Source organism: Protopterus annectens, chromosome 4.part1 (assembly GCF_019279795.1).
Source record: "Protopterus annectens isolate FY-2018-M chromosome 4.part1, PAN1.0, whole genome shotgun sequence".
Lineage (NCBI taxonomy): Eukaryota > Metazoa > Chordata > Ceratodontiformes > Protopteridae > Protopterus > Protopterus annectens.
In genome coordinates this window covers 670,675,221-670,697,174 of record NC_056734.1, presented here as the reverse complement: position 1 = coordinate 670,697,174, position 21,954 = coordinate 670,675,221, and the positions used below count along the sequence as shown (strand labels likewise).

At 40.7% G+C, this 21,954-nt stretch overlaps 1 protein-coding gene across 1 annotated transcript in view; it reads right to left on the bottom strand.

Annotated features, from left to right (window-relative positions):
- The window catches only part of RYK (receptor like tyrosine kinase), a 1,434,429-nt gene that overhangs the window by 392,868 nt on the left and 1,019,607 nt on the right, over positions 1-21,954 (bottom strand). The window contains exon 8 of the mRNA XM_044070454.1: positions 11,059-11,127. Within this exon, the coding sequence (XP_043926389.1) occupies positions 11,059-11,127 (69 nt within the window). The remainder of the gene's footprint in view (positions 1-11,058; positions 11,128-21,954) is intronic.

Below are 21,954 nucleotides of genomic sequence, written 5' to 3'. Positions count from 1 at the left end.
AAGGTTACTGCAGCAATGTGAGATGAAGAACATCTAAAGTACACTACACAAGCACACCAGGCCCCAAACACAATCACACACAGACACACACTAACGACCAGCGAGGGGAGGGAGAAAACCAAAAAAAATTAAACTAGATAGGAAACCTAACCACTCACACAATCTACAATTACAAAGGCTGAAGAAAATTGAAGAAATTCACTTATCTGGTAAGAAACGCTAGGAGCTCTAAAATTCCAGCTACACACTCAAGCGCGGCAAACTAGATCTGAGGTCATAGGAGGTTGGCAGGGGATTATAGGTGAGGGGAGGAGCTAGGAGCTCGGATCCTTAGCTATGCTACAAGTTGCCGGCTCGTACCTGATATCGGATCCAAGACCCACAGGTTGCTGACAAATGAAGTCCCTACTCCAGATCTATATTTAAAACCCATTTGTCCTGGGTAATGAGTTCCCAGTTTTTTGCCTGCAGAGCAATCTTTCCCCCTAAAGGAGCAGTCAGTTGAGAAGGGCTTGGAAGTTTTAAAGTTAAATCATTGAGACAGTTTACCATAGGGGGGGGTCTTCCTACTCCCTGCTTTGGAATTGGGAGCCACCCACTGCTTAGTCCTGTGCGTACCTTGGCACTGAAGCCTGAGTGTTCCGCTGGGCCTGGGTTTGGATTGAGAAGGCCTGGAAGAGGCAGGAAAGGACCAATTCTTAGACAGCCAATGCCTACTAAATCTTGGAGGCTGCACTTGCAGGAAATCTTTAACAGTATGCATAGATTTAGCCTTTTCCTCCATCTTTAAGTACTTCTGCTTTGTTGCCAAACAGGCAGTCCTGGTTTAAGGGAGCATCCAACAATTTAGCTTCAACATAATCTGGCAAACATTGCTCCTTAAGCCAAGCATGCCTTCTAAGTACAGACCCAGAAACAGCAACCCTGCAAGATGCCTCTAGTGAATCAAAACCACACTGCAAAGTATGCTTTCCAACTTGTTCAGCAGAATGCATTAAATCCTGTAAATCCTTATTTTCAGCACAGTCAGGAATCAACATCATTTTCTGTATAAGCAATCCAATAATGTGCTGCTGATACTTTAACATATAAAACTTGCAATTAAAGGCCCTAATGGCCAAGGTTGCAGAAGTGTATACCTTCTTACCTCTACTTCTTACCCCCCTGATCCAGAAAGCCCTAGGGGTAGGATTAGAGGTTTTAAGCAGTTGTAGCCCCTTGTTATGCCCTCTGATCCCTAATGATCCATAATCCGCAGTAGTATTTTTAAAAAGGAACTTGTGAGAATCAGGAACCCTGTAATATCTATCTGGCTTTCTGGGAGCAGGAGGTAAGGAGTCAGGGGCCAAGCTAGACTCCATAAAGGCATCAACAACAATGTCCAGTACAGGGGGGATAGCTAAAGGCCTGTGTTAGGGCAGGAGTAAGAAATCTCTAAAAAAACAAATAAGAATGGCTCAAGACCTTATTACTTTAATCAGGGGAAGTCAACCTTCCCCCTCTAAGAGACCTAGGACTGAATTTGGCGGAGTAAGAAAGCCCTAAGCCTCTTTTTAGAATCAGAGTAATTCTGGCTTTCCCAGCGGAAATGCTCCCTAAGAGTATGCAAGGTGTCACCAAAATTTAAATCCTCCGGAGGGGAAGCAGAGGGAATTGAGTCCTCTGCATCAGAATCCTCATAGGCAGAAAAGGGTAAATACTGGTCATCAGAAGAAACAGAAATTTCAGAACCTGATCAGAAGAATCATAGCCAAATTCAGTCCTAGGTCTCTTAGAGGGGGAAGGTTGACTTCCCCTGATTAAAGTAATAAGGTCTTGAGCCATTCTTATCATTTGTTTTTTAGGCATAGAGGCCTGACCATGCAGTCTGGGCATTGATTTTTTAGGTATGGATCGAGTTTTAGGCCTTGAAGAAGAAGATGGCGTTGGTTTAATATTAAGTCAGTAGACCTGAATACACCCTCAGAAGCCGGTGCCTGCACAGCGGCTCCGGACCCATCCAAGGTAGAGACATCCGCAGGTTCCACAGTTTAAGCATCTCCGAATGGGTCTCAGTAGAGGCCTGCGAATCTGAAGTAGCTGGTATCAGGGGCTGCAAAAGCGCCTCACTGAGTACCGGCGAACTGGCAACTAGCTTAGGAGAAGCATCGTCAGCAGTTTTGGACCTAGGCGGCCTGTCTCTGTCTTTATCTTTGCATTTTTTTTTGGAATGTCAGTAGTCAAGTGGCTTACCGAACCCATATCTGGGTAATTGAACCAAGTACCGAAATATTTAGAATCTTAAATATACAGATGATGAATAGTTCGTTGTTTAAATAAGGCACAAAATCGACAGCGAGGTACGTCGTGGTCTGGGCCTAGGCAAGGAATAGAGTACGAATGAAAATCTTTGAGGTATTTGCTTTCCACAAGAAATACAATTATTGACTTTTACTGACATTGGTTAAGAGCAAGAAAAAGTTTCCCCAATGGGGTACTTAGCTTTAGTTGAAGACTTTGGTCCTGAAACTCGAAAACGAAAATTTCAGGAGTCTGACAACCTGCACTTGCGAACTGCTTCTGCTTCGGGCACCACACGGCAAGAAAGACTCATAAAATGGCGTTGGCTGCATGCTTTACATCCCTGACTACCTGACGTCATGGAAGATGAGACAGTAACCGACGCAGGACCCAAGACTTTGTTAATCAGGCCGACTGAGGGCTACTGCAAGCAGATAACCCAAATGTGATGACTGCAACAATGAAACACGAAGAACATACCAAAAGATTCGGGTAATTAAAAAAAGAAACACTAAGAATGCCTTGGTGAACCACATTGCATTCAAATCAAGGACATACCTTCAAGTTCATGTTCCTTCAAATAACAAAAAATATCTGAGGAAGTAACACTGGAAACAGAACAGAGATCGCAGAAATGAACTGGATAGCGAGCCTTCAGGCTAAGTTGCCTGGACTAAATGGCAATGTTCCGCTCAAACCTGCACAGAAGGGACGTAGATCATTCCGTTATTAATACCATGCAATGACATCATATACATATGAAAATTAATGCTATTATTGCATACATATATGAATTAATGCTGATATTTTCTTCCATGCCATATTTTCTATTGGCTATTTAAGCACAGAGAATGATTTGGATTGGTCCAAAGCCATCTACTGGATGAATAACAGTTTGATAATGTATAGTTGGCACTACTAATCTCTGAATCCATTTAAAAAGGCAAGGAGGTGTGTCGTATAACACTGATAGGTCCAATAACAGCACATCTGACCAATACAACATCCTTGATATTACATCTTTAAATTGGCCATTTAAGAATCTAAACTGTCTTCTGAGTGGTATTTCAGCACTTTTCAGACTAATCATAATTAAAGAATGAAATGTAGCTCTTGATTCACCTTTAACAAACATGAGTGACACACACTGTATTTGATTGGTCACAACACTCCATTTGTCTTACATTATTTACTGGCTATTCAAGAGAGAAAATATGCTGGAACAGTTGGCGGCATTTGCTAGACTGAACTTAGCCAGAGAATGGGATATATATTTTGAATTTGTTTTGCACAAGGATAAATTATGTTATGGTTTTAAATGGCCATCTAACAACAAAGACTCCCTTCAGGAACTAATCTAAGAATCCATATTAACAAGAACTGTGCACTGAAACAACTTTTCTGTTCCACCCATAATGAACATGGAAAGACATCTTACTGCAGATTGGTGAACGATACTTTGCTTAACCTATAAGACTTCATTTACGCTGCATCTCCCATTGGTTACTCAAGAACAGAGAATGATTTGGATTGGTCCATAATTATTTGCTGGTTGAATATTAGGCTGACAGCATACTCCTAGAGATGTTCCAAATGAATGTGGACTGATTCTGATCACTGATCGATTCTGATCACCAATTGGATTAATGCCCCTTAATTTTTATTTTTGATTGGTTATGGACCATCCACATTTTATGCATGTTATACCTCTCACTGGCTATAATGTGACAGACTATTTTGGATTGGTTCTTAATGTTTTAATTGACCAATTAAATAGCAGAACATACTGAATATATATACTTTTAATTTATTTTAATTTAAATAGGAGGGAATAATGCATTTTTTACAGATCTAAAGGGTTTTTAACTCAAAAGCGCTTCTCTGCACTATGTTTTGTTCTCATTTTCATTTTTATTAAAGTGTATTTTTGGACCATGGTAGTCGAACTGTTTCTCATTTTGATAATTTTAATATGGAAATAAATTTTGCCATAGTGAACTGCATACCATAAAGGTGATAACTTCTAATATTACACATTCATATAAATCTTGGCTTAAACTTAAAGACTTGCTTGAAAAATATTAATTGTTGTTGATATGTATAACTGGGATGTATTGATCAGCTGTGGACCTATGCCTATGTAAATATTTATTTTATTATTTAACATTTGTTTACCGGGAAAGTCTGACTTGGAACAAAACCAATTTTCAGTGAAGGCCTGGAAAGAAATGCTTTAGATGAATGTCTTTGTAACGTGAGAGGAAACCGGAGTACCCGGAGAAAACCCAGACGAAAGCAGGGAGGACCTGCAGCCTTCGCACAGCCGAGAACTGAACCATAGAACTTCTTGCTGTGAGGCGACAATGCTACCGCAGCACCATTGCGCAATTCAAATAAATATAATATACAATACAATAAATAGTTGTTTGTTTTATAATGGATTTGTTTATTTATTGTTTTAAAACCAAATTAAAAAAAGTATCAGTCTGGGTCAGGAATATGACACAAAGGAACATTAGATGAAGGAAGTGCATAAATGTCTGGGAACTGATGAAGGATTGACAATAAAACACTAACAAATGCAAACAAAACTCAGTAAGGAATATTTTAGAAGAAGAAAAATAATACTGAAAATAGCTCTGATATCTAGGAACAAATTCCAAGCTATAAACCAATTTGCTCTTCCTGCTCTAACCTACAGTTGTGGCATGACTGACTGGCCCTAAAAGGTAATGGGGTCAGCTGGACAGGAAAACAAGAAAAATAATTAATGCTTATTAAATAATATATAAAAATCAGTGCATACCAAGATTATATGCGCCTCACTTATGAGAAGATATGGACTTCCTTAAAATTGATTAGATGTATAGATATGCATTTGTAGGACTGCATACGTAACTGCTGACTTCACCAGATCCAAACTTAGAGAAAATTTTCAAACATGAAGAGAACAAGTCTAAGATGACTTCCTTGCTTAGTTTAGCAGAAGCATATTGGTGTCAAATGGGAATGGAACTCTAACTAGAAGTACACAAAATTCAGGCAGCAACTTAATCTGCCAAAAAAAGAATATAAGGAGAAGGATCAGATGAGAAGGCAAGAAATGTGGAAAAGGCATAAAAATAGTTGCAACCAAAAAATGTAAGGTTAATGCTGGCCGCCCAGGATAGTGGGCTATGTATACATTGGTTTACAAAGTCCACTGAACATGAGGGAGAAACACACAAATTCACGTTCTGTAAAACAGACCTGGAAACAGTCACACATCTTGTTGCTGGGTGTGATACACTCATGGCAGAGGGTCTGTATGCCATTACATTAGAGGGAATGATGAAGTTTATATCAGATGGGCTCACTCGTTACCAAGAATTCAAAAACTAGATGCAAGAAAACCAGATATACTACACTTTCATAAAGGACAAAAGTAGCATTAAATCAGTGAAATTGCTATACTCCGTGATTATAGTGTCTTAGGTACGGAAACTAGTGGTTTATGTTTTGATAAATAACAAGAGAGCATGAGATCTCTTAGGTCTCATGTCTGGCATTCTGAACTCTTCAAAGCCTACATGGCTAAAGGGATTACAGGACTACGTATCAGAACACAACCATTAGTCAATGAGGCTGATGATGAGCTGAATAAATAATGGGCAGACATCTAATAACAAGCAACTATGGGTTTCGTTGAGGACCTGGCCAAATGTGCACTCTAGATATCAGTGCTCTTTACACAAACATCCCTCATGCCACTGGGTTGGAGGCCATTGAATACTGGCTATACAAATCTGAATTATATCAGCCAAGGCTTAACACATTTTTGTTAAACCTGACAGAACATGTCCTAACCAATAAGATACATGTTATTGGCAAATTAAGGGTACGGCTATGGGGGCATCCTTTACCCCCATTTATGCTGACCTCTTTATGGCTTTCATTGAAGAACAAGAAGAATGCCATAACTTGTACCTGATGGAAATAGACATTTGGAGGCGATATTTGGATGATTGCTGGATGGTATGGAAGTCGGATGTGGAATATTTGTCTGAATTTATTGACTATCTAAATGAAAACAAATGGGGTCTACACTTTCTAGGTTAATTTTGATCCAAACATCATTACTTTTGTTGATGTTTCCATCTCCAGAAAACAAGATCATACTTTGTGTACTGAAGTTTTCCGGAAGTGCCCCCAATACAATACCCTCCTCCATGCATCCAGCTTTCATCCACCCCACATAGCTAAAAATATCCCCAAATCCCAATATATCAGAATGAGACGCATCTGCTCTAACGGTTCAACCTTTCAGGAATATAGGCAGGATCTGACCCACAGGTTTAGGGAGAGAGGATATCAGATGGGACATGTTCTTCAGGCCAGCAATTGGGCAAATACACTCAAGAGGGAAGACCTTTTGACCTATAAACAACAGGAGCAGCAAAGCTTGGCACCCATTAGACTAGTGACCACTTATGGCAGGAATTCAGATTTATTAATCAACAGTGTACAGAGACATTGGAATATTCTACAGAGTGATCACAACCTAACATTCTATCAGGCAGATGTCAGTTTTCATTGCGTAAAGGGAGAAATCTTGCTTCCCATTTTAATCATTATAAACATTCACATTCCAGGACACCATTCCATGAGGTTCAAACTACATTATCGGATGAACTGCTTACAGGATGCTTCCCACGTGGACATTGCACTCACTGCAATAAGGTTTCTAAATCCAAACAATTCACAAGAACGAACTGTGGTACAGTTTGACATTAATTTTTTTGCCAATTGCAGTAGTGAATGGCTTATATATCTAGCAACATGTAGCTGTGGCTTTCTATATTGGGCAAACCTCACGACCACTAAGATTGAGAATTTCTGAGCATACCAGTGATACAAAGAACAAGAAACTAAGTAGTGCTTTATATAAACATTGTTTAAAATATTAATTTGCCAAGTTCAGTTTCATGGTAATAGATATCACGAAAGGGAACAAATCCAACAAAGCGGGTTGGCATTCCATTCTTGACACCAAAGAGAAAAACTGGATTGTTAAACTGGGTGGCTTATTTCCACCTGGATTAAATGAACAATTTTGATCAACCAATTACAAGCCTATTCTAATTAAGTGCATGTATAAATGACTATTTGAAATGCATTTGATTTTACACTGAGGAAGGCTGTGTTGTGTACCAGCCGAAACCGGTTTGTGCATTGCATTAACTAAATAAATTTATTTTTTCAGCCTTACAGTTTGCTGGCTTACACTTTTGTTTACGGAGAGACAAAAGTCATAAAATACCATGATTTGCAGGCAGAAATGAGAGCAGTTTGGAATAAGGTTTCACAGACAGTTCCAGTACTAGTACACCCAATGGGTCTCATAAAAAAAGAATTTACAGTCATGTTTAGATAGGTTACCATTATATGTAACTATGATTTTCAGGAGGAGTCAATTCTGGGCACATTGCAGTGAAGAGCACTTTTGGATAACATCAAAGATTGAAACAATACTAAATTTCACAAACTTTAAATTATAATTTGACTTAGGAATGGGGTCCATTCCAGTCATGGTATTAGAAACCCAAAAGACTTAGAGAAATTAATCATGACAGACTTTTTAGTTTTCCCTTTTAGTCACACTGCTCACAATATTATATCCCATTACCATCTTCCTGAGACCGGCAAAGTGCTAAAAAGATTTCCTCAACAGCTATTTGACAAACAGTTTCACATCAGCTACTAATACGTGGTTTATATGAAGAACTACAATGAATCACAACGCATCACCACATAAACTGGCAAATGCTCTCACTTTTGGCCACTGAAGAGCTGCATTTATCCTATTACATATAAAACTAAGGCAGCATCAGAAGCTCCAGGCAGCCGTCAATGCCGTCAGTATGGCAGTCACAAATTATACTTTCTGGTATAAGAAATTATAACAACAAAATACTTGGAATGGTTAAGACACGTTAAATGTAAACAGAACATCAAAATACAATGAGAAATATAAACCTTGTAAAGACTTTTCCTTTACAAATCCTAATGCAAAAAGTGGCAGAGGAAAATTATCATTCCAAAACACAGGATTCACTACAAAGTGACAGGATGGTAAGGTGTTGGGATCACTAGGATTTATGCTAGATCAAAAAGGGCACATACAGTTATCTGCTCTTCGGAGCTTTAGAAGAATGTCACTTCAGCCTCTCTTAGAAAAGAGCTATACAAAGAGGATGGCTCATTACCTTTTCCTGTCTTGAAGATAGGCCTTGGCCCTCTCTTAATCACTCTCCTCCCAAGTAGGATCTGAAGAAGATGACTGTCTTTGCAGCAACATTAACAGAAGTGGATTTGCAATCACCTGATTCTGTTTAGGAGTATGACATGTAACAAGTGGGGACTAGGTGACGGGGCTGTGAGCCTAAGGGGAAGTTCACACTGGAGGTAATGCCCTCTCAAAAGAGAACCTACAGATAGGGACATGGAGTGGGTGTAAGGTTAAATTCATTAAAAGCATGTTTCTGTGTGAAATACCTCAATGGGCATCACAAATGGAAATGCTCTACAGGCAAAAAGAGGGTAAATCTGAACTCTTAGAAGTGAGACTAAGAAACAGGAAACAAGAGACTGTTTCCTACAATAGAGTTCAATCACATGGGTCTTCCTTAGGGTACTCAAGGGCACACCACCATGGTGGCTGACCAAACAACTGTATGATCAAGCAAATGAAGAGTGACTTTTAAACCTGAAACTCTACCCCAAAGATAGTTGTCATTACAGTACTTCTCTGTCAACTTCTACACAATCTGATGAATGGTGCAAGACCAGAGCCCCATTAATTGTGGGATAGTTCTCAGGCCAGTAATGTAGAAAGCAATTTCAGTGGACAGGTGTGGGAGAGGGTTTTGTTCACTACCTGGTCTTGTGTTCTGTCTTATATCATTATTCATACTCTTGCCCAACGTGCAAGCGACCTTTCTGCTGATCTTTGAAATGGCACCCTTCCACAGCAGCAATCCTGTAAGGCACAAGAAATGCCTCAAACTTTCACATTTTTTTTGCCTAGCTGTTGACACTTATGATAGTTCTTCACACTGTGTTGAAAACACACCACCAATGTGAGACTCAGCTAATACAAAAGGACTTGGAAGATTTACACTCTTTAGGCTGTAAATGTGGGAAACTGCACACAATGGATGTCACATTCAAAATCAAAACCATCTGAGCAGTACAGATGAACTGGAGAATAAGGGATTTGGAAGCTCTTATGTTTGCCATCAAGGCATGCACAGATGTAAGGCATGTGCTTCTCCCACCAAAGCAACATCTACAGAATGCTAGACCTGTGCGCATCTCATGAGGATCCTCAGAAGAGAGAATCTCAGCCACTATCTACTTTGGGGCTCTTTGAAATAAAAGCTCAAGTCTGAATGCAGCAGAAATAATCACCAAAGTACCACTAGTTGCAAGAGTGCAAAGCCAGTAATAATCATCCCATTTTATGGCTAATCTTGGAATAAAAGGCTATAACTGAGATTCTTTCACTTCCATACCATCTCTAGACAAACACACCATTCTCTATGACAGAGAGATAACTAGTAACAGGCTCAGTCACTCACATCAAGTCACACAAGCGGACATGGCAACATGTGCAAAAGATGTCAGAGATGAGTTCTGCAATAACCTACTCTGAGGCTATCCCATGGTCTCGGATTCTGCTGTCCTCAGAATGTCCAAAAGATGATGCCCTGCCATACACATTCGGGTCCTATCCTGCAACTATAGCTTTACAAGCTGCTCAAGGAAAGCAGTCCACCAGCAACTTAACTCAAGATACTGACAAACTACAATCACTGTCAATCAACAATAACAGGAGAAGAAAAAGCTGCTAGCTGAGACAGTAAGGGTCTTTGTCACAGATCTTTCACTCATATAAGAATAGTAAAACTTTCTATCCATTCCCACACAGAGTGAAATACCAAGTGCAATCAGAAGTTTTGTAGAAATGGAAATGACCATACTTATTGTGCTTCAGCAGGACTACTCAATCTTAAACATAGAAACTCGTATAGTTAGAAAGCTGCACTGTCACAAAAACCTACTAAAAGACGTTCTTTGAAATGAAAATACCTTTCCATTACAATGGGACTTAGACAACTGACTCCGATATAAATGACAGACTAGAAAGGATTATTGACATAATTCCAATTAGGCACATGTAGTAAAAAGAAAAGCTACTCGATCTCACTATATTTACTCCTTTTAGAAAGACTCAAGGAACAGAAACAAAGAAAAGACATTGCATAAAATCATTAAACTTCTAGGTTTAAACACTAAAGCTAATAACAAATACCGTCTCTAGACAGATTCAAAAGAACACAAAAACAGGTTTTGTAAAATCCCTAATCTAACTACTGTCAATGATAAGGAATTTCTACTGTCTTCATAAAGTTGGTAGGTCTGAGTTACATATACACAATTCTGAGTACTAGATATAAAAGATAAATAAAGTACAGGCAGAGGATGTGCATGTTTCTGCATGTCTAGCTACTCATAGGAAGCCTAGGTACCATGCAGAGATTATTAAAAAATATAAAACTTTATAGTTTTATTTTTTGTCAATATAAAGTGGTTTATTTTCCAAGTACTTATTTTTGAAGTGGTAAAATAATACCATACAGAATATTGACTCCACTGCCAAAGGAAAGTACAAAAATCTGTGAATACAAATTTTCCAACCCTGGTAACAGATAAAACATCATACCTAGTCCCCCTCACCTTTATTAGCAGTTATTTCATCACTAGTTAGGGAAGCCTGCATTGCACTTGTCCACTCCGAGCCAGACCCTGCAAATAAACAAAAAACTTAAGTCACAAATACATGTAGCCTTTCACTTTCCACTCAAATTAAAGAAAAGAAAAAAAAACCTCCTTCACAGTACAAGACATCCTACTCACCTCTTATGTGCACATAGTCCAGATGACAACAATGCTAAATGCTGAAATCCATTTCACAACTCTCAGGTGTTAAACAAAAAAGGTTTTCCTGCACATGAACTAGTCCATTAGAGAAAAAAAAAAAAGTTATGTACTTACCATAACGTTCCATGTGAGTTGTTCATCTCGCCTTCATTCTAACAGATGGGTTCGGAGCCGATCCTCGGCTCCGAGTCGGCCTACTACAAAGCTAAAGGTCTTCAGATAGCTTGAGGCAAAGTACCTATCCCATATGATGCACCTAGAGTTACCTTAGATCTTGTTTGCTGCATATAATACCATGTGTCATTCTATCACTCTATAAGAGAAAGTTATAGAAGGGTTGAGCAACCAGGCAGAATCCAGCATCTCGGCATCCGAAAAACCCTGAAGGGGGTAGGAAGTAAGAATGAAGGCGAGGAAGGCGAGATGAACAACACACATGGAACGTTATGGTAAGTACATAACTTCTTTATGTGAAATTGCTCTATCTCGCTGTTCATTCTTACAGGTGGGTAGCGTCCCAAGCACCATCTATCTTGGGTGGCTCACGGGAGTATGTTTTTCAGGACAGTAGACCCAAAAGAGGCCCTGTCAACTTTGTAATGAGTGATAAAGGTATGAGGTCTTGACCAAGTGGCTGCTGCACAAATGTTATCTATTGGAAATCTGGCAGAAAAGGCAGAGGATGGAGACACTGCTCTGGTAGAATGAGCCTTAATTTTTTTCTTGCAAATGCATATTAGTAGCTGAATAAGCAAATGTGATACAATCTGATAACCACCTAGAGTTGTTTTGGCCACTGGCATACCTTTTCTGGAATCTGAAAAGTAAACGAAAAGCTGTTCAGATTTCCTAAAGTCTTTTGTTCTGTCCAAGTAAAATCTGAGCTGTCTATGAACATCACGTTTGTGTAGCATATATTCTACATTGTTGGAGTGATAGGGGAAGAATACTGGCAAATCAATAATTTGATTAAGGTTAGCTTCAGTACAGACTTTGGGCAAAAAGGAGGGATTAGTTCGTAGTGAGACTGTGTCAGCATGGAAAATCAAATAAGGAGGTTTAATGGACAAGGCCTGAAGCGCTGACACACTGCGGGCAGAAATGATAGCTACTAAAAAGATAGTCTTCCATGACAAATATTTCAAATCACATGAAGTTGGTTTGAATGCCGGGAAAATAATGTGAGAAAGCATATAATTTAGATTCCATGGGGTATACGGAGATTTCACAGGTGGTCTGAGATGAAAGGTCCCCTTGAAAAAGGCTTTGGATAGTTTGTGTGACATTATGTTCAATCCTTCAAATCCAAGGTGAAAATTAGAGATAGCAGCAAGCTGAACACGAACTGTTGCTGCTGCAGCTCCTTTGTTAAAAATCATGGTCAAGAACTCTAGTATAGAGGCTTGAGGGGCTAGGTAGGGATCAATTTTGTTTTGAGCGACCCATATAGAAAATTATTTCCATTTGCTAAGGTATAACTTCCTCGCAGGGGATTTATGAGAGGATATTAGAATTTGCTTCCTCTCATTAGAAAGGTTATGGAACCTGGCTATGATAGGAATTGGAGCATCCAAGCTGTCAGCTTCAGGGACTGAAAGACAGGGATGAAGTTCCCCTGACGAGTGCGTCAGGAGATCTGGAACTGAGTCCAGAATCCAGGGTCATCCAACTGATAACGTCGAAGGAAGGGTAACCAAATCTGACGAGGCCATTGAGGGGCAATTAGAATGATGGTGCTTCTCAGGGCTTTTTCTTTCTGTAGTACTTTGGGTATCAACAGGATTGGTGAGAATGCATAGAGGAGACCCGGAGGCCAATCGTGTACGACTGCGTCCCTTGGGGCTTCTCCGGAGGGGGAATCAGGGCAAAGTAGTTTCTGCATTTCGTGTTCATGTGGCTGGCGAAAATGTCGCAGCAAGGCTGGCCTCACCTGTGGAATATCCTGTCCGCTATTTCTTTCTTAAGGGACCACTCGTGAGGCAACAGAATTGCTCTGCGCAGCTTGTCTGCTATCATGTTGGATTTCCCCGGGATGTGCATTGCTAACAGAAAGTGCTGGGTGGATACAGCCCACTGCCATACTCTTAGGGCCTTGAGACAAAAGGGTTAGGATCTGGTTCCTCCTTGTTTAAGTACCAGACCACTGACATGTTGTCTGTCTGAATCACAACTGTTCCCAGAGGAAGAGAGTCCTGGAAGTACTGCAATGCTAAAAGTACTGCTCTCACCTCTTGATCGGTCCATGTGCCTTGGGCTGTTCTTCCCTGAAAATCCCCCCCCCCCCATCAGGAATGCATCCATGGTCACTGTGGCCGCTGGTGGGGGTAGAACAAAGGGACGACCTATTGTGACAGAGAGGTCAACCACTACTGAGGATCCTTTTTGCATGTGTTAATGATCATTATAAGATGAGACATTGGGAGTTTTTGGTAAAACCATTGAGTGAACAACAGCCATTGCAGAATATGCATGTGCATGCAACCTAACGGTATGGCTAAAATTGCAGCTGCCATCATGCCTAACAATTTTAGTACTTCTGATGCTGGAGCCTTGTTTTTGGATATAATATTACGGACCTGCTGACGGAGTAGTAAGACTCTTTCTGCTGGAAGTCTCAGAGTGGTGGTGGTGTCCAATTCTGCTCTGATAAAAACGGTATGTTGCGATGGCGACAAGTCAGATTTTCCTGAGTTTATTTGTAATGCCCAGCTGACTGCAGAGTGATAGAGTGGTGTCCCTGACTTGTATGAGTTGATGCCTGGTGATGGCGGTGAGGAGCCAATCGTCTAGGTATGGAAACACTTATAATCCTAAACATCTCAGGTGAGCCGTGACCACTGCCATGCATTAGGTGAACACTCTGGGGGCTGTAGTGAGACCAAAGGGCAGGGCTCGAAACTGGTAATGACTGGAAGCGCAGATGATCCCTGGATGGTCTGGCCATTTTTCTTGGCAGATATGTTTAGTCTGCTGAGGTCCAATATAGGTATCCAGTCCCCTGTCTTTTTTGGAACTAAAAAATCCTGAATAAGTTCCGGATCCTATCTGGTCTGCTGTGACTGGTTGGATGACTCTCTTTGTTAGCAATGATCGGACCTCTACTGTTGCCTGATCCCTGTAACTGGGTGGAACGCCCGAGAGTTTTCTCGTCAGTGGAGGGGGTGTGGCGAAAGGAATGAAATATCCTCTGGAAATGATACTTTGTACCAAGTTGTCATTTGTTATTTTGAGCCAGGCGTTTGGATACAAAGATAAGCGACCCCTGACTGCCTCCAGAGTAGGACAGTCGGGCCTCCTTTCAGGAGCGCTGGTAGGGCTTCCCAAAGAACTGACCTCTGTCGCCCTGGTTTTGTGGAACCCCTCTGCTGAAAGGGTGACGTTTTCCATTATTGCCCCTCCTCTGCCCCTGGAGGGGGGTTCAACAAGTGTGTCCCGAAAGGCTCCTTGGGCTTTACGGAACCACATCTTTCCTCCCCTTTGACCCTTGGGGTAGGGTCTGGTAGGGGTGGAAAATCAGACTCCGACAGCAGACAGAGTCTTTCCTTCCTGCTCACACTTGGTTAAAGTTTCCTTAACTTTGGGCCCAAAAAGGGACGAGCCATCAAAAGAGGTATTTACAAAGGATGACTTAAAGGAACACAAGTGCATCCAGGAGTGTCTCTTAAGAGCAATTCCTGTATCTGCTTCCCTGCTCGTTCCATCAGCTGCATATGAAATGAGGAGCATGGACGAGTTCACTATATAGTTGAGGGTAGCAAGCTGAGAGGCAACTTTATCTGACGCTACTGCAGCTACTGTACCCTGAAGAGTATCTATCAGCTCTTTAAGGAGATCTGTTTGTAGTCCAGCAAAATGGGTTAGATAGTTGAGCGAACACAGTGCAAGTGTCGCTGAACTGTAAGTGCGCTTTCCATACCTATCCATGATCCTCGAATCTCTGTTAGGAGGAAATTTCTGAAATTTCCTTTTTGGTGGCTGCCGCCGCCACTACCATGGCATCAACTGGCACACCCTTAGTATGAAAAGATTTGTCCTGGGGTGCAGAAATAAATTTATTAGGCCTCCTGGGGACAGGCTCCATGGTGTCCGGAGATTCCTACGCCCTTCATGAGACCAGCTGCATAAGCTCATCGAAGGGCGGAGACAGCCAAGAGGTGGAGGGCTGAGACCCGAAAGCCTTCGGAATAACCAGCTCATCTTCAGTAGGGTTGGTGGACTGCCAGACTGCCAGCCAAACATATATATTTTTTGCACGCAATACATTTTTCTGCAACAGTATTAAAGCTTGTATGGCAATGTATTACTTTAAGACGAATAGTAAATTTAATTAGATGCAATTAACACATTGATTGCTTTTATTATATAAGAGGAAATGTTGTTTGAGAGTTTTAGTTCTGAAGAAGCTTTGTTATTGTAACAAGGAGAAAGCACGCTCAACTTTAAATCGTGCTGTCTGTTTTTATTGTTATTGAAGTCGATGGTGGATCTGTATGTCGTTGGAATAAATTTGGATTACATTTCGTAACGGTTCCTGGTTTCTGCCTTGGTTTGTGTTTTTCGTGGTTTGGTGCTTTAATTTTTGGACTTCCTTGGTTTTGTTGTGGCCATGGCAGAGCGAGAGGAACCGGAGGTATTTGTGGACACACCAGTTATTTTGAAGGACCTTAAGGGGGATGACAGCACGCCTGTTACAAGAAAAGAATTTCAACAGGTAATTGTGCTGTTAACCCAGATCTTAGACAATACTTCTAAATTGTCGCTTAAACAAAGCGACATACCTGGGAACCAGGATATGTTGAAAGAGCAGTACGGAGACGGGTCGGCGTGCTACTGCGTGGATGGGTTACCACAGCGAGAGAGAAGCAGTAGTTCTGAGGTTAATAAACAACAGAAAATGGTTAATAAAACGGCCAGTAAAGTTCATGTAACGCCTGAAATCAGGTGTAATGTAAAGGACAACCGAGGTACAGTTAATTTTAATTTTAACTCGTGGAGTAACAAACGCTTTAACTTTAACGAATGTACATTCAATCAGGACTATGAGCCATTTGATGAAACTTTTAAATTGTTTAAAGATAAACTGTACATTTTAAAATCTAACCAACTAGAAATTGATTACTTGAAGGAATGCATTACTACTGAAAGAATACCTAAAGGATTGAGAATAACTAAATATCCAATGTGAAGTTCAATTCAATGTTGTATAAGCAATTGACTGAATTATTTAATAACACGGGTATTGAAATGTTGAAATACATGGTTAGAGACTATGAGACACAGAATGAAAGGCTTATAGCTGAAACTAATGAATTACACACTAAATTGTTTGAAGTTAAAGAAAGTTTTGACACTAGAAAATATGACAATTTATTTAAAGAAATTGATAATTTTTGTGACAAGGTTATTAACAGAAAGATAAAGAAACTGGATAGGGACCTGCATGATTACAACAATGGCAGGGCATATCCAATTTTTAACAATTTTAATAAACTCAATGAATCCAGGCTGCAGGTTACAGAAAACACGATTAATGAACACCAGAGAAATGGGTTTGACAACCACACAACACATGAATCCCCTTTAAAGCAGGAAGGGGTAAGGAGGAGCGAGAGGATAGCCGAGAAAGTATGGAAACATTCTTACCAGAACCCCCTGCCACCCAGGGAAAGAGGGGGGAGATTTCAGGGGAGGATACATGTATATTGACAAACAAGTTAAGTATTTTTTCTAATTCTGGTAGCAGTACTAGTGACGCCCTTGAATCTAATGTACCTTGTATATGTCGGAAAGACAATTTTACTATATACAACTTTACTGACAATATTATATATGAAGTTTATTTTAACTTATTTACAAAGGGTCTTCATTTTGTGCCCACCAAATTTGGTTCTACGGTCAATACATTAATTGACATTAAACTATTTATAAGGAAGTTGAATTTGAATGTTTATTTCAAAGGAAAAAATAATATGAAGGAGATTTTACACAAAAAAAGTATATTTAACCCCCCCAATAACCCTGTGTTGAAAATCTTTGAAGAGATGGTTGAAAGAGATGTGAGGCAAATTTATTTTCATAAGAACTATAACAATAAAAACTGGACAGAAGAGGAAGAAATATTAAGAAAATTGAGAGAAGAAAAAATTAGAGTGATGAAACCAGACAAAGGGGGAGGGGTGGTTTTGATGTACCAGGAAATGTATGAAAATTACATACATAATACTGTACAGGATACTGATCATTACATGATAGTATCCCGTAATGAAATAAACACTGCGTACTCTAAGATTAATTATTACTTAATGGATCATTTGCTTCAAGGTAGTATAGATGAAAAACTGTACAATTTCCTATACGTAGAAAATCACCGGCTTCCTGTTATATTTGGGATACCCAAAGTGCATAAAGGGTTAGAACCATTTAAATTCAGACCCATTGTAGCTGGAGGGGGGAGTATTATAGAACCCCTGGCTATATTTGTGGATACACAATTGAAACATTTCATTAACTCAGTTCCACACATCAGTAGGGATTCTTGGGAATTCTTGAGAAATATCCCAACAAGGAAAATTGACACTGAGTTATACTTTGTCACTGTAGATGTGGTAGAATTATTTCCAAGTATCCCCCACAGGGTAGGATTGGAATGGTTTCGTGACATTTTAAGTATGGAATCTGGATTAAATGGTAACCTTGTTTATTTAATTATAGAATTCACAGACAGTATTGATGAACAATTTTGTGTATTTTAACGGTGACCATTTTCAACAAAAGAAAGGTGTTGCGATGGGGGCAGCATGTGCCCCCATTTACGCAAATTGTGTGTTATATTTTTGGGAGAAAAAATACATTTTTAACAATATGGAAGCAGCACATTTTATTTTACACCCGTTTCTTGGATGACATTTGCATTTTTTGGAAAGGGTCTAAGTTAGCATTTCTTCAATTTTATGAATATATAAATTCTTGTACTGAATTTTTGAGATTTACACATACCTTTGATGAAATAAGCATTAACTATTTAGATGCAACTTTACAGAAGGACTCTCACAATTTTTTACATTCAAAACTATATAGAAAATCCACCTTTTCTAACACATATTTACATTTTCAAAGTGGACACCCTTTTTTTCAGAAAAAGGGTATAGTAAAAGGACAGTTGATAAGGGCATCGAGGATGACGAGTTTTTCGTGGTTTGGTGCTTTAATTTTTGGACTGCCAGTCATCCCTCTGCCTAAGGACTTCTAATATCTCAGCAAATGAGATATCCTCAAAGGGGGACCCTTCTGAGTCATCCAAGTCGGTATTGGATGTCAGGGACTCCTGTGAGTAGTCTAAATGCTTCCTCTTACAGATTCTCTTCCTGGGAACCTCATCAGTGCGGGCTTCTGGTGATGTCTCGGAAGAGTAGGGGCCACCCAATGGAGCTACCTGAGGCTCTGGGTCTCTATACTTGGCAAGGATCTGTAAAGCAGATACAGGCACTTTAGGGGAGGAGGTAGCCGGACCCGAAGTCGAAGATGTCTTAGAAGACATAACTCTACTCATGGCTTTGAAGGCACCTCTGCTCCGATGAGAAGGGACTGACTGATCCGAGGAAACCGTTGATACCCCCGGAACCGGGACAGTGGGCTCCAAGCCAGAGGTAGGAGCCAAGCTCATCAGAGCCGAAGCCCCGAGAGGCAGAGTCAGAACCAACAAGTCGGTCCAACTATCCTCCCCGGACCTGACCAGAGAATGTCGGCTCCTAGATTCCTTGATCGGCGCTGAGGACATCAGAGTAAACAGAGCCGAAGACACTGGAGCAGGTGCTGGCTCTGAAGGCTCAACGATCATCAAGTCCGACTCCTCCGGCTCCGAAGGATCAGTATGGTTCGGAGAAGGAAGAGTAGTAGATGGTAAAAGGGTCTTCGGTTCTGAAGCCATTTGGGTCGGAGCCAATAAAAATTTAGCAAAGGCTGGTGCCTGTAAAAGCTTCTGTACCACAAGATCCACATCCAAATCAGAAAGGCTAATTGAAGACCGAGATGAGTGGATAGAAGGCGGTAGAGACTGCAGGAGTAGAGACTTGGGCACTTCGGATACCGGTTCCAAAACCAGGGATTGGCTTTGAAAAGACAAGATGGTCGACTCCGAGGTCTGTAGAACTGACAAAGATTTTTTTGATTTCTTTAACTCAGAAGTCTTGGAAGACTGAGTATTTACTGGACCCGTCTTGGTCGCTCAAAGCTTCTTGGAATGAAGGTTTAAGTAAACCTCTGTCAATTAACTTTCTCTATCTCACCTGGAGAACCCTATAAGAGAAAGAATGACAGATGGAGCAGCTTTCCTGGAGATGCAATACACAGTTCACATGACTTGTCAGTGACAGACATTTTCTGCCCACATTTGGGACATTTCTTACACCCTAATTTAGGGTGTTTGCCTTTGTCTTGGTCAGCCATACTGAAACACACAATATCAAACTGGACACACCCAAACAAGAAATATCAATGAAAAAATATCAATAAACCCTTTAAAAACTATGGGCTAAAACAGTAAACAGCACACAAACATTAAGCTATTTATCTAAACTCTTATCAAAGCGGTTTCAGAAATTCACTATTCAAAAAGTACAGTTTTGTACCTACCATAAATGTAGATGTTCGAGTGCTAATACAGCTGCAGTAATCACAGATGGGTTTTCTGCCATCAGGCGGGTCCTCGGTCGGCCGAATTCCAAAGTCTAGGTCCAGCGTCGGTTGTTGTCGCTTTCTCTCCTGACAGTGAGGCAGGGGTATATAAGACACAACCGATGCCATTTTCTTCAGTCTTTGCAGCGCGCCCGCAGAACTGAAGCAGTTCGCAAGTGCGGTTGGCCAGCTCCTGAATTCTGAAAATTGGAAACCAAGTCTTCATTAAAGCTAAGTACCCGTTGAAACTTTTCTTGCCTCAGACCGATGTCAGAAAAAGTTAACAATTTTATTTCTTGTGGGAAGCAAATGCATAAGGATTTCCATTCCCTCTGCATACCTTGTTTAGGCCCAGACCATGGCGTCTCGGGCTGTCACTTGGCGCTACTTTCAATAAGCACTATTAAGCGTCGGGCGGAGTTAAGCCCAACACTTTTTGGTAAAGCCTTTGATTGTAAAATGTCATCGGAGACTCCGACTACCATTTTGTCCAAAACGCAAGGACAAGGACCGACACGCAGAGGTCCGGTCCCCACCGACACCACGCCAAAACCGGCTACCGTGGTCCGGTTCTCAGCGAGCGCCTATGCAGTCCCTGACTACTGGCGACACTTCTTTGGCGGTGTCTTCTGTAACCGAGACCGCAGGTACCTCGGCCCTTACCCAGACTACAACCACGAAGCCACTGTGAGTGTTGAGCCTCCTAATGTGGACAGGTCCACTTCCACCCATGGTGTCTTTAGACCCTCATCTTCCTTTTCCATTAAGGCCTTTACTAAATCCAAATCAGCCAGGCATCCCAAGAGGCCTGTTGCACAGGGCCCATCTCCAGGCCCCATGCCTAAAAGCAGATGCTTAAAATGGCTGAGGATTTAATTACTCTTATCAGGGGTTCCCAACCCCCTCCAGACAAGAGACCCAGAGTGGAGGAAGATTCTCCCTCTTCTGATCAGGGCTCCATTTTTTCAGAACATTCTGATGTAGAGGAACACTCTTACTCCCCTTTTGAAGATTCTGATGCAGAGCAGTCCATTCCTTCTGTATCTCCTCCTGAGGATTTTTCCTTTGGGGAAACCTTGCACACTTTGAGGGAACACTTCCATTGGGAAGGCCAAGACTTTTCTGATTCCAAGAAAAGACTTAGGGAATTTCTTTTGTTACCTCAACACAGACCTCTGGCGATACTCAAAACTCTAAACAGTAACATATTAAAGCTGTGACAAAGTCACTAATCAAATTTCTAAGAGTAAATATACCAAACTGTGACAGAAAGGTCACTATGCTAACACACAATTCAAAATTCTAAAGGCTAACTACCAACCTTGTGACAGAAAGGTCAGTATTCTAAGCACACAATACTATTAAAGATAACAAGGCCTAAATAAAAAAAGACCAAAAGAGCTAATTATTAATAGAGAAAAAAGGCAGACCAAGGGAAGGGAAACCACACAATAAGCTATTCTAAGTATTTAAATGTAAACATTAAAGAATTTTTATCAATATTATAAAATATTTGAAGAAAAAAGTTTTTACTGGCCCGAGCTAGCAAGAAAGTACAGTTTTGTACCTACCATAAATGTAGATGTTAGAGTGTATACACTGCTGCAGTCATTACACTTGGGTTATTCTGCCGTCAGGCGGTTCTCCAGTCGGCCTGAGTTCCAAAGTCTTGGTCCGGCGTCGGTTGCTGTCACCTCCTCCTTGACGTCAGTGCGACAGGGGTACAAGATGCAGCCGACGCCATTTTCTTCAGTTTTTCTTGCCCCAGATGTCAGGTGCCTCTAAATAGATAAGCAATTCCAATTGCTAATAAAACATACATAAGAAAAGCAAAAAATAACTTACAGCTACCAGCAAATACTCCCCATAGGTAGTAAGGGTAGAAGACATAGGTATGTACCAGCCAGTAAGAGGGGAAGGAGGGAAGGTAACCTGGACTGCAGCAGTGTATACACTCGAACAGCTACATTTATGGTAGGTACAAAACTGTACTATGTTCATCGTGTTACACTGCTGCAG